Source organism: Otolemur garnettii, unplaced genomic scaffold (genome assembly GCF_000181295.1).
Source record: "Otolemur garnettii isolate 467f Iridium unplaced genomic scaffold, OtoGar3 scaffold00007, whole genome shotgun sequence".
In the NCBI taxonomy this organism is placed as follows: domain Eukaryota; kingdom Metazoa; phylum Chordata; class Mammalia; order Primates; family Galagidae; genus Otolemur; species Otolemur garnettii.
In genome coordinates this window covers 36,808,590-36,822,015 of record NW_003852402.1, presented here as the reverse complement: position 1 = coordinate 36,822,015, position 13,426 = coordinate 36,808,590, and the positions used below count along the sequence as shown (strand labels likewise).

At 39.3% G+C, this 13,426-nt stretch overlaps 1 protein-coding gene across 1 annotated transcript in view; it reads right to left on the bottom strand.

The window, feature by feature from the left end:
- The window catches only part of PPFIA2 (PTPRF interacting protein alpha 2), a 482,044-nt gene that overhangs the window by 30,370 nt on the left and 438,248 nt on the right, over window positions 1-13,426 (bottom strand). The window contains exons 23-24 of the mRNA XM_012814158.1: window positions 9,889-9,970; window positions 5,424-5,624 (exon numbers count right to left, since the gene is read on the bottom strand). Coding sequence (XP_012669612.1) covers window positions 5,424-5,624; window positions 9,889-9,970 — 283 coding nt within the window. The remainder of the gene's footprint in view (window positions 1-5,423; window positions 5,625-9,888; window positions 9,971-13,426) is intronic.

Below are 13,426 nucleotides of genomic sequence, written 5' to 3'. Positions count from 1 at the left end.
CTGAATTAGAGCAAGTCCATGCCTTTACCAAAAATAGAGAAATGAGCTAGGCATGCTGCCTGTAGTCCCAGCTACTCAGGAGGCTGAGGCAGGAGGATTGTGTGAGTCTCAGGTGTTTGAGGCCCCAGTGAGCTATGATGACACTAGTGCACTCTACCCCAAGTGGCAGAGGGAGACTTTATCTTCAAAACCAAACCAAAACAAAAAAGCTTGTATATTAGGTTACAAAGTTAAATTTAAGATGTGTTAAACTTCACTTTATGTAGTGATCTGTTAATATAAATTTTTGTGAAATATTTGTTCCACAAAGCGAATCATATTACAGATATATTAGGAATGAGGAAATGTTTCCATCTTGATGGAATAAAAGGAAGAAACATTGAGTAGATCATTTTTAAAGCCACAGAGATACAACTTAACTTGTCTCTAGGGAACTTGCATCAGCATTTGGCAAAAGGTATGTATCATATGGGAATAAAGAGTTTTTATACATTGGCATAAAGATAAATATTTCCATAATCCCATAGAAAAAATTTTAAAAGTTATAAAAAGGTAATGAAGTATTAAATCATAAGAATATATCTCATCATTACTAGTAATTTTTAAAATATACATTTCAGCAATAAGCATTGTTGACAGAGGGAGGAAACACAAGTTTTTGTGGCAATTAAGGTTCAAAAGTATTAAGAATATGAACGCCCAAAGCATCACAAGAATGGAGAAGCAAGAATCCTATGTACTCAATTCCCATATGAGGACAGTTGATGACCTAGTACACCGTGGGGGGTGGGTGAAGGGGAGAGTAGAGAGAGGGAAGGAGGGAGGGGGTGAGGGTGAGCGACTGTGTGACACACCTTTGGGGGACGGGACATAATCATAAGAGGGATTTTACCTAACAAATGCAATCAGTGTAACCTGGTTCTTTGTACCCTCAATGAATCCCCAACAGAAAAAAAAAAAAAGTACATTAAAGGATAAATTAAAAGAAAAAGAATATGAATGCCCTATACACAAATATAACAATGTGTATGCAACAATGTAACTATTTTACACTCAATAAAAATTGTTTAAACAAGCTAAGTGTTCATTAATAGAGATTTGGTTAAAAAAATTATGACACTTCCAAAAAGAAGTATGCAGCAATTAAAAGCAATATGGCAATTGCATATTTACTAAAATGAAAAAATGCTCATGCTGTATTACTAAGTTTCAAAAACATATACAAAATAATATATTTTGCAAATTAATCCATCTTTTTATTAAAAGATAATATAAAGACTGGAAAGGTCCCTATCAAAATATTAATAGCAAAATATTAATATTATCTCTGTGAATCATTTTAAGTTTTTATTGTTGTCTTTGTATGCTCATATATTTAGCAAATGTTATTGAATATAACATGATTCTATGTATAGAATCATGTACAAACTCAGTGAACAGATAAAACGCTTGAAACACAACAACTAATGTGTTTTCTGACCTTCAAATGTTAATTATTTTTGAAGCCTTATTCAACCATGCTAGTCATAACTCAATATTATATATTAGGATTAATACTTAGAAAATACAGAGATAAATTTTGTATGCTCCCCCCCACTTTTTTAAAGAAATGCTGTGGGTCCTAGAACACTGCAGTTTGTTCAAATCATACAAACCTCTTTGTACATTAACAAAAGGTAAAGAACCTTTTGTTCCTTACCAGGTGTATCCAGGTCAATGACTCATGTCTTTAGCAGAAAAAAAGCAGAGTATATGGGCTTTTTAATTAACCTAGACAGAGCTGGGACACATTCTTCTTAGTGAAGTATCATAAGAAGGGAGAAGCAGGAATCCACTGTACTCACTGCTAGTATGAAGCCAATAGACAATCTGATACACCCCCACATAAGAGAAAAACTCCAATCAATTCAAGGTAGGGGGCAGAGGAACCCGGGGAGGGGAGAGGGAAGGGGGAGAGAGAAGGGGGGTTACGGTGTGTGGCATACCTCTTGGGGGTGGAACACAGTTATAAGAGGAACTTTACCTAACAAACATAATCAGTGTAACCTAATTCTTTGTACACTCAATGAACCTGAAACAATAATAAGAAAAGTAGCTAGTTTTTTTCTTTAAAATTTCCATAGTTGGCTGGGTACGGTAGCTCACACCTGAAATCCTAGCACTCTGAGAGGCCAAGGCAGGTGGATTGCTTGAGCTCACAGATTCGAGAGCAGCCTGAGCAAGAGCAAGACCCCATCTCTAAAAAAAAAAAAAAAAATTGTGTCAGATGCCTGTAGTCCCAGCTACTTGGGAGGCTGAGGCAAGAGAATCTCTTGAGCCCAAGAATTTGAGGGTGCTTTGAGCTGTGATGCCACAACACTCTACCAAGGGCCACAAAATGAGACTCTGTCTAAAAAAATAAAAATAAAAACTCTATGGCACTTTGATTCTATTTCGCATTTAGGAGTTAAATTATATCATCTGGTTCTAAACCTACTAGTCACCATGCCTTACTTTCCTAACTGTAATTTCCCTCTCTGAACTCAGGACCATACATATTTCACATCCTGTGTAATGGTGGGTAGAGCGACTTCTGTCCTTATTGTAAATCATCAGACACTGAGGTAAGGCCCGGGGCCTGTGGAAACCTGCCACTATCCTTGCCTGGTGTAGCGGGAGGCAATGGAGAAAAGAGAGTGTTATGAAACTCTTTTTGCAAGTACATGGAGTGGCAACTCAGAAAGGGAAACAAACTCAGACTTCAGGGTTTAGCAAAAGCTTTTCAGAGGCGAGATATGAAGGAATCAATAAATGAAGGATGAATTAGAGAAATACGGAAACCCTAGTGTGGGGAGAATGCACCAGGCAAGAGGAAGGGCGATCGCAAAAGCTCATAATCAACCGAGGACAAAGAAGTTTAGAAAAGTGAAAATAGTTCTTTATTGTCAGGATTCTGACCTGAGAAAAATAAAGCCTCTGAGGTGAACTGAAGATATTACCGTGAAGTGTCTCATAAGCTCTGTTTTCACTTCTGCCTGCTCTTTAAACAGTTGAGTTGTAGAATATAAATGTCTTAACACAATAACTAAGAAAATGCCATGAAGGTTATGTTGACCAGTTTGATGAAAATATTTCAGATTGTGTATAGAACCAGCACACTGTACCCCATGACTGCATTAATGTACACAGCTATGATTTAATAAAAAAAAAAAGAAAAACAGTTGAGTGCACTCCTATCCTTAGTATTCTGCAATTTAAATTCCTTCAGTTTGGCTAAACACCTTTATAAAACTATTACTCAATTTTTTTCATTAAGAAATGAACTATGCTGCCAAACAAAAACAAACGTATAACCTATTTTTATAGGAAAGTGGGGACATCAAGTGCTCTTACTTTTCCAGATTCAATTTTGTTTTAACTATTTATTTATTCATGTATTTTTGAGACAGAGTCTTACCCTGTTGCCCTGGGTTGGGTGCCATGGCATCATAGCTCACAGCAACCTCAAAGCCTTGGGCTCAAGTGATCTTCATGCCTCAGCCTCCCAAGTAGCTGGGAGGACAGATGCCTGCCACCGTGCTGGGCTAGTTTTTCTATTTTTAGTAGAGACACAGTCTTACATTTGCTCTGGAGGGTCTTGCACTCCTGAGCTCAAGCAATCCACCCACATTGGCCTCCCAGAGTGGTAAGATTACAGGCGTGAGCCACCACACCTGGACTGAGATTCAGAATTTTCATATTTTTGTTTGCATTTGTTCTTGTGAGGTCAGTGTTGATATAAACCAGTTGCGATGCTCACCTACTTGCCAGCATTACTTAGGAATACTCCATCATACCAGAATTTGATGTGCAGTAAGTATTTTAACGGGTTGCTCAGTTTTTATTTTAAAGCTCTAGGTGACCCCTCAACAACACAGGTTTGAATTTCGTGGGTCCACTTATGCACAGAGTTTCTTTAGCCTGTGTGCCCCCCTCCCACCACAGCAACACCAAGCCCTCCTCTTCTGTTTTGTTAGCCTACTTAGCATGAAGAAGACCCTTATAATGATCCACTCCACTTGATGAATAGAAAATATACTTTGTCTTCTTTATGATTTTCTCAAAAACATATTCTTTTCTCTAGTATACCTCATTGCTAGAACAAAGTATATAACACATATAAAATACAAAACGTGTTAATCAACTGGTTTGTTGTTGTTGTTGTTATTGGTAAGGCTTATGGTCAACAGTAGGCCATCAGGAACATTTTGGAGAAGTTAGAGGGTACAGGCTTATTATTTTACTATACAGAGGCCAGTGCCCCTGACACCACTGTTGTTCAAGGATAAATTGTATTCTGAATTATTTTTTAGTTTGAGAAATGCCCCAGGAATAGTAAAGAACATTTGCATCCACCTAAAAATAATTTTATGGGTAAGAGTTTTTTTAAGGTATATATTTTTCCTACACGTTATTAAGGAAGAGGGTAAAATAGAATTATTCAAGAACGATATAAGCCTTTTAAATTTGAACTTATATTTCTGGCATTAGAATCCAGCATTTTGGGAAGGAAAATAAGTTTAAATAGAAATGAAGCAAATTATTTTAAATTTTGTTTATATGTGATCTTAATGTTTAAAGTAATGTAAAGTTATGCTCAAGTTAGTTTTGTGCCTAAAAAACTGCAATAAATAAATATCATTTTTAATCTATTACCCATTTCTCAAATTTAGCTCATCATCCCAAATCTGATTATACTCTATAAAATGGGTGATCAGGAAAGTCCAGTTGACATGAGAAATCATGTTCTTTCTCATCAAAATACATACAGAACTCACAAATGAAATAAAGGATGAAATATTATTGGAGAGGCATTTGGGGTTTGACTTTGTCATTATTAATGCCTTTTTCTTCCCGTGTTTTTCCTTCCTAAAATTAGGATAGAATTAAAATTATGAGAAGATTAGGGATTTGTAAATGAAAATCAAGCAGATTTTGAAGAAAGGGTGCTCCAGATATTCCATTTGGTTATTTATAAGCATCAAACTTCACGTAATTTCATAATTACAAAGACTTTTAAAAGTAGTGAATTATGCCCTCCTTCGTTAGAATGTATAAATTCTTACAGCTCATCTCCTAAGAACTTACTGTACTATATTTAGGAAAGAAAGGAAGCAAAGAACATTCTGGAAAAGAGTGAGCTTGTGGTCTTGCTGCTTGGGAGAAAAACTTAAGCTCTAGTCTAGAGCTTTAAAGTCTGCTGTGTTAGAGTTAAGTCTTTAAGTGAATCACATCTCCTCAACTGAAAACCTATTAAAAGTAGCAGCGAGGTTAATGAGCAATCTGAACCTCTTCGGAATGATTCATGCTGACCCTGAGATGTGTCCTGCCTGGGTGCAGCTCTGTGGACTTGGCCCTGCTACTTGCCCGGCTCTGGGGAAGGGGACGAGCACAAATTGACTCACAGTTCTGGATGTCGGAGGAGCTGAAGGACTCGTCAGGGAAACCATCTCTTGGATTGCTAATCGGAGTTTTAAGCGATGCAGTGGATTGCTGATTCCAATTTCTCTCTGGATCTCTGTGTCGGACAGAGCAGACATGATGGCGCCGCTCTTCACGTTGGCTCTGCAGGCGGCCACGTACCAAGCTGGCATTCCCAGCCAGAGCTGTCGGATAGGAAGACAGATTCCTGAGTTATAACAGGAGTTACCATGTTAGTCTCACGTGCTAGGAAATATTACAAGTGCCTTCCATACATGAACTCATTTATTGCCCAAATTCCTGCGAGATAAATATTATCATTTCACTTAATCACAAAGGCATTAAGTCATATATTTAAAAACATCAGCTAGGCAGTGATATAATCAAGATTTGAAATTGAAACCTTATGGCTCCAGAGCCTGATTTATATCAATCTCATCTTAGTACTGATTTATATCAATCAGGGATAAATGTAATAGTGGCACAGCACTAACTTCCCTCCTGTACTTAAGAATAAGAACAGCTGCAAGCCATATTTGGCTCAGTCGATATTTGTTCATCGAATGACTTCAATTCATAATTCTCCTTTGGAATTCTGAATGCAGAGAAATTCCATCACAGAAAGAGACGGAGATAGCATCTCCGATTCTGTGGTCTGGATCAAAGCATTCAGGGCAGCCAGGCCACACGTTCTCCAACTCTCCTGCACCATATACGCAGGTTCTGTGAACTTAATTAGATGCTATGTATGAAAATGCTTTTTGGAAATGAATGATAAAATAACAAAAGACACTAAGGTTAGAATCTTCTGTAGCTAAAAGGAAATCAATATCTCATGATAAATTGGAGATTCTGGTATTTCAACTTTGCTGTTAGTCTCTTGGAAGTCAATTGAATCATTTAGAAAGATTGACACGTACCCTTGTAAGATGAACCATAGGCTTGAGCCCACCAATCACCTTCCCTCCATCCATCCTCCTCCCTCCCTTCCTGTCCTTCTCCACTCTCCCCATATTCTTGAACTATAATTGGGTTATACCTTTCCTAGAAAAGCTATAAATTAGTTTCATAGTAGGACTGCAGGCATGCCCTCTCCCCATATTCTTGGGCTATAATTGGGTTATAGCTTTCCTACAAAAGCTATGAATTAGTTTCATAGTAGGGCTGCAGGTGTGCAAAGCATGCAGGGTGGTGTCTGGTGCACTTCTCAAGCACTGAGTAAACGCCAACTCACGTGTCTTGCATTGTGGCATCTGAATTACACACAGTGTTTTTGTTGTTGTTTGTTTTTTAATACATGGTCTTGCTGTCACCACAGGTAGAGTGCAGTGGTATCCTCATAGCTCACTCCAATCTCAAACTCCTGGGCTCAAGCAATCCTCCTGCCTCAGTCTCCTAAGTAGCTGTGCCTACTGGCACTACTCACAATGCCTCGCTAATATTTTTATATTTTTAGTAGAGACTGGGGTCTTGCTCTTGCTCAGGCTGGTGTCCAGCTGCTGAGCTCAAGCAATCCTCATGGCTCAGTCTCCCAGAATGCTGAGATTAAAAGTGTGAGCCACTTTGCCTGGACTGAATTACATACGTTTAAAAAATGTATTGCCCTATGTGTTCCCATCACTAACCATGAATAAGAAACAGAAAACATAAAAATTATCAATTTAAATCTTTGTGGTTAAATGTCAAAAAATATTGACTGTTTGTGTGCTATTTTATTTGTTAAACTGATTGAACAAAGGAGAGAATGTGAGAATGAGAAAAAGTAAGTGAGATAAGGATGAAAAACTAAATCCGCAAAATACAATGGCGCTAACTTTGGACATGAATCTGAAGGCGAGGGCTCTAATTTCTTCCCTGTCATTGGTGAGTCATGTAATCCATTGAAACCTCGGCCTTATTTTACTCATTTATAAAATAGAATGATCAAGTTCTGTTATTTCTAAGGCATCAGGTAAGACCCCTGCAGAGATGGCTGCCATTGACCCTCACCTTCTGACATCCATGCCTTTGCATAACCTCCTTTCTAGGAGGGTAGGCTGGACCCTGTGACTTGTTTTGAAGGAATAGCTGATGTTAAAAGCAAGGGGTGTCAGTTTCCAGAGAGGGCTACAAAAAGCTTGTGGCTTCATTCTCGCCTCTCCTCCCCCACTCTCTCCTTCTTTCTGGGCTCCTCCTCCTCCAAGGGAGGCTGGCTACCATGTTGTAAGTAACTGTGGAGGGTCCCATACTACAAGGAGTTTGTGTCTCTGGTCAACACTAACCAGAAAAGGGAATCATGACTGTGACCACAAAAGTGAGCATAGTGGAGTGGATTCTGCCCAAGTCAAGCCTTGAGATTGCTGCGTTCCTAACTGATACTTTGATTAGAGCCCTAGGATAGAGTCTGAGCAGGAGCCATTATTCACACACGCCCAAACTTCTGACCCATAGAAACTGTGGTATAGTAAGTGCCAAGTTTGGGGGTATTTTGTTACACAACAAGAATGATACAGACATCCATTTAGTTTAAAAATTCTCCAATCCTGAAGACTGCTTGTCTTTATAGAAGAAAACTGCAAACATACAAAACACTAAGTCTCTGAGTCCATGTCCTGGGCTGTGGCTGAGCTAAGAGAAAGGCTTTGACTGCACAATTTACACTTTTCTTCAGCAGGTTGGACTCAAAGGATTGACCTTACCTGGACAGGTATGTCAGAAGATGAGACACAACTTTTTATTTCATTAAGTTCAGACTGCTCAAAATAACTAAACATCTAAACATAGCCTCCCTGGACCCTAAGGATTTCCCACCTCTGTCTTCTAAGTATTTGGATTTCCACCCGGGTTAACATCACTCAAATGCCGGCCGACACATGGTTACCAATGTCATCCTGATTAGACTTCAGAGAGTTTTTGATGTGGATAAAATGGTGTGTGAAGCGTCCGACTCCCTCCTACACGACATCCATAACAGGCTGCACGTTCAGGGAGGCGCTCGGGAGGGGGAAGGGAAAGCGTCTGCGTATCGGATCCCCAGCCTCACTCACCTTGTTTATTCCATTCTATAATTTGAGTCACATTGGAATCACATTATGAGCAATTTCTGTGTGCTCAGGAGAGCTTTAATTAGCACAAACTTCACTGCCTGTCATTGCCTGGCCCCTTAATGTCAGTAAATCTGTATTTTTATCCGCAGAATGTGTTCACCATTTGCCAAAATAGCAGCTAACTCTCTGTCAAGCTGCAGCTCATTTTACTGGAGTGAAAACTGAACAAAGAACCGCTACGATTTCTGAGGTGTAATTTCTTAAGCATTTCATCCTGTGATTGATTTTTAAAATACAGTGATTTTAAAGACATGGTTGGAGGAAGCAGCTTCGATCGCTAACATGCTTAAATTTTCCTGATTGATCTGTAAGAATGAAATTAAAGCAAGACACAGGTTTTCCAAGAAAAATGCAGAGCATGTTTTTACATCCACTTACATAAGTCTATTTTTTTTTAAACTAAAATGGGCTTTAATTTTTCTGTATTGACTCTTCAGTTCTGGATACGACATGATAATGAAGGTAAGTGATTCTTTAACCCCAGGCAGTTGAAAACAATGTGTGTAATTACCTCTCTCAGCCAAGAAAAGCCTAAATTCTTCTTTGCCCTGACACGGGCACGTCCTAGCAGCTACCAGCAGCCCACACAGGCAAACAGAAGCCGCAGTGAGTATTACTGAGAAGTGGCGCAGAAGAAAGAGCCCTTTGTGGACAAATATTCATTTTTCTCATTGTCAAAGTCTGCACTGGCCTCTACCCTGTCTGGATATTATGTACTGTAGGAAATACTAAATACAGTTCTTATTTCATTATAATATTCAGTTCAGGTACGGAAGGGGTAAGTCTTCCGCCTTATCCCAAGAGTCTAAACCTGATTGGTCCCTAGGGTCTAGAGTGGTTCTCAACCTTCCTAATGCTGCGACCCTTTAATATAGTTCCTGTGGGTCGCAACCCACAGGTTGAGAACCGCTGCTCTAGACATTTCAGCGAGGGAATTAAATTACAAGCAAAAGAATCGATCTCTATCCAGGTAAGAGGTCTTGATGTCTTGAGTGACAGAGTGTTGGATATGGAGATGGCTTTTCTCTGTAACCTGCTGATGAGGAAGGAACCTGGACTAATAGGAACAGATGTTTTCTTGCAACAACAAAAAGGGCTCAGTAATTGTTTCCTCTCCTGCTCTAGCTATGGGGAGGGTGGGATTTAGATATATTCCCTTTGTGCCACCACACACATTCTTCTGACAGAGACAAAAATTGTCAGGGTAGAATAACGCTCACAGAACTCAGGAAAGCAAGTATTTCCTTTGCAAGCAGTCCCAGCTAGTGGGAAGCTGTCATCTGGAAACCTGTTTTTACCTGTCTCTAGCAACTATCAGGGTCCTAGTGATTGACCTAAGTGCCTTCTGGTCTAATTCTCTTACCTCTAGCCACGCGACCACAGTGGGCCCATCCCATTGGGCAAAGGGCAGGCCCTTTCTCCGAGCTTCTTCAAGAAGTTCATGCCTGAGGTACATTGCAAAGATTATTAGTTAGGTGCTGTGAAATAAGATGGCTATGATTATTTTTAATGACAACATTTTAAAAATAAACAATAATCCCTTACACAGTTTTATAAGAAAATACAGAATAACATAATTTCTTCTTCCTTTAAGTAACATACAAAAATTACCCATTGATTCTATTAGGAGTAAAACATTAAAGATAATTTTCCCAACATTTACTCTCTAAAATTAGAACATTAAGTGCTAATGGACCGAGAAACCTGAATTGTATTATTGGCAAATATTTTATCCCTTTAAGACGAGAATGGCCTACATTTTCATATTCAAGCACACATAATGGAGTATAAAAGGGCTTCTTCTATTGGCCCTGCACATCCCCCTCACTGTCAACGGTGGGGAAAATGCTTGTCTAGAGAAGCAGAAGATAAGTTTGGTCATTTTAGTCTCAATACAGTGATTGACTGATGTTTAGTATGTCCTATACATTCCAGAGTCTATCTTAGGAATTATTTCTTTGTTTGGACTGTAAAAGCACATCTCATTTGAAAAATAACTCCAAGATAAAATAATTTCCAATGCTGGAAAGCAGTGTACTGTGTGAAATTCAACAATACACTTAATTTCACTTCTAATCACTACTGTTTTAATGAAAGCAAAATACTTCACGGGCAATACATGGTTGTTTTGAGTAACAAAAGATACAAAGGGCCCAGACAAATGTAACCATCATTTCATTGTCCCTATACTGAGTCTGTAGAGCTGACATCCACTCGCAAAGCCAATCTGAGCTCATTCATTACTGGGAGAGCAGGTGGGTGTTTTCATTGAAACTCAAATTGCTTTATGCTTGTCCAGAACTGTGTTGAAAAATATGCTTTCTGTATCTTAGCATGCCTTGATCGTGCAAGCAAAGGATAAGAAAGGTATAATCATAGTTTTATTTTGAATGTGTGTCTTTTATGCTTAGGAATGTATCTTGAATAGCGTTTCTGTGTAATAATAAAATATCTCCTTTTGGCCTTTCAAAAACAGATGAACTCCAAATGAGGCATGTGATTATTTCCTGTGGTTAATTAGTTATTTATTGTGATAGACTGCGTTACTACGTTAAAATATATAATCAAAAATGCCTTTGTGCCCAGAGTTTTCTATGTTTGCAAGATACTACCCCCAAATGCATCAGGAATAGGAAGAAAGGGGACAAAACAAACACTGATTATAGTGGTTGAAGAAACACGTAAATCAACTGCTGTTTTCATCTGAGGGGCGGCATCAGTGAGTTGGCTGCTGGGAAGCCATTCAGCACCCGGAAAGGGGACAGCGCCACGGGTTCCTTGGACCCCCAAGGGCCAGGCAGAGGCAGGTCCTGGCTCAGTTTGCTCTCGTCACCCATTCCCTAGGGCTCCCAGTGACATTTCTCCACTGAAAATTGGTTTAACATAGCTCAGGCTCACTAGGGACAGATGTATTTATAGAAGTGGATTGAATGATCAAAAAACAAATTATCAGGTATCTGTTGGACACCTAGTGTGAGCTGAGACCTGGGCTCAGTGCAGGAAACTGACACAGACCCAGGACCTCAGGAGATCCCTTGTTACATACACAAAACACACACCTGAAACTTCCAAAAATACAACACGATACACAGACAGCTGCTCAAACTGGGCAATGCACATCTTGAGTGTGATATTTTGGGAAAAGAGGTTAAGAGCAATAAAAATAATGGGCAAAGGCTTTGTGCCCACTGAGCTGGCTTTGAAAGGCAGGCAGGAAAGAGTTGGGGATGGCATTCTGAGCAGGATAAGCAGCGCTGCAGGGGGTGTAGAGCTGGTAAGTAACATGTCATATAACGTAGACGGGAGTTTAGAGTAAAGCCTTCACGGAGTGTGGTAACAGTTGACATGTTGACTCCATTAGGGAAAGGGACATTTCCAGTTGTGTGATGGGTGAGTAACATTAAAGGGGAGAAATGAATGTAGATTTACAATTGAATTGTGCTTCTCTTAGTAGAAAAGCAGATAATTATGCATGAATATCCTAGGAAACACATAACATTTCCTCCGGTCAATCACATGAGTTGTAAGAAAGCCATGTTTTTAAACATTAGAATACTTTAGTTTGGAAATTGCTGAGTAGTTTCCTAATAAAAATTGCCTCAGGAAAGCCAGAATTATTCTGTTAAAAACTCTATGATCATGTAACTTTCCAAACACCATCTATCTCTCTGGGAATAAAAGCCAAGGCTTTCGGATCGGCCCTTCCCTCCTCATCTCTATAACTCAACTTCCTTCTCCTCTGGCAAGACTGGCCTCCTTCCCGTTCTGTGAAAATAACACAGGCCTCTTCTCTCTCCCAGGACCTTTGCATCTCACGTGTCCCATGTCTAAGATGCTCATTTCCTCTCTCTGCATGTGGCTCACTCCCTCATCTGCTCTAACTCTTTACTCAATGTCAAGTTCTCTCGGAATGTTTCCTTCTGTGCTTCTTCCAATCCCCCCCCCCAACCAGGAATTTCTTATCCCCATACTTTGCTTTATTTTGGGCCATAGTCTTTCTTTTCTAACATAGCCTGTTATTTACTCCTTGGTCTGTCCTCGGCATATATTCTGTTCGGATATGAACTGACTTCCAGAACACAGTCAGGTTCATAGTCACTGTGGACATTGAGCAAATGACATGCAGCGTTTCTGTTTATATACTTCTTGTCTCAGTCACCTGCGTCCCATAATGTTCTGTTTCGGTGGCATTATTTGCTGTAGTCCAAATACCTTTCTTTATTTTACCTTACAATCGTGTTCAGACTTTCATCCTTTGAAAGCCTTTTTTTCTTATATCCTAACTCCCTTTGAGTTTTTCATTTCTCACTGTCTCCGATAGTACTGATATTCTAGCTGATTCCAGGAGTCGGATCTGGTTTGTGCTTCCTGATGGGAGTCTGGTTATGAGGAAATCAATGCACTCAAACAGTTCTATTGTCCTGGAACAGAACTATCAATCATACAGTTGTTTGAGAAATTACTGAGCAATCTGGCCCCTAGAAAGTTTTATTTTCCATGGTTTTTGTTGGTTTGTTTTGTTTAAATCACAACTCTCATAATAACTTTAGTAATAGTACTTTAAGACAATGAGGTGTGGAAACCCAGGTGCTTTGGATTCTGCTCTTTGCTCCCCAGCTTCTAGGATTGAATCTCAAGTATCCCATTGAGGGTGGACAGTTTTACACTGAGGAGAAACAAGACAGACTAAGTTGGATGTCTGGTTTTTATACCAGGACTGTCTGCTACTTGACAGTACTCTGACCTGCTACTCCTTAATCAGAGGGAAGTATCAATTATGTAAAAAAGAAAAAAAAAGCATTAAAATTCTCAAAGAAATGCTGCAGTTAATTATTTTCAGTAATTAAATAATCTGTGCCACATAAAGTTTATAAGCGTCATATATCTTGGCATGTTGTCTT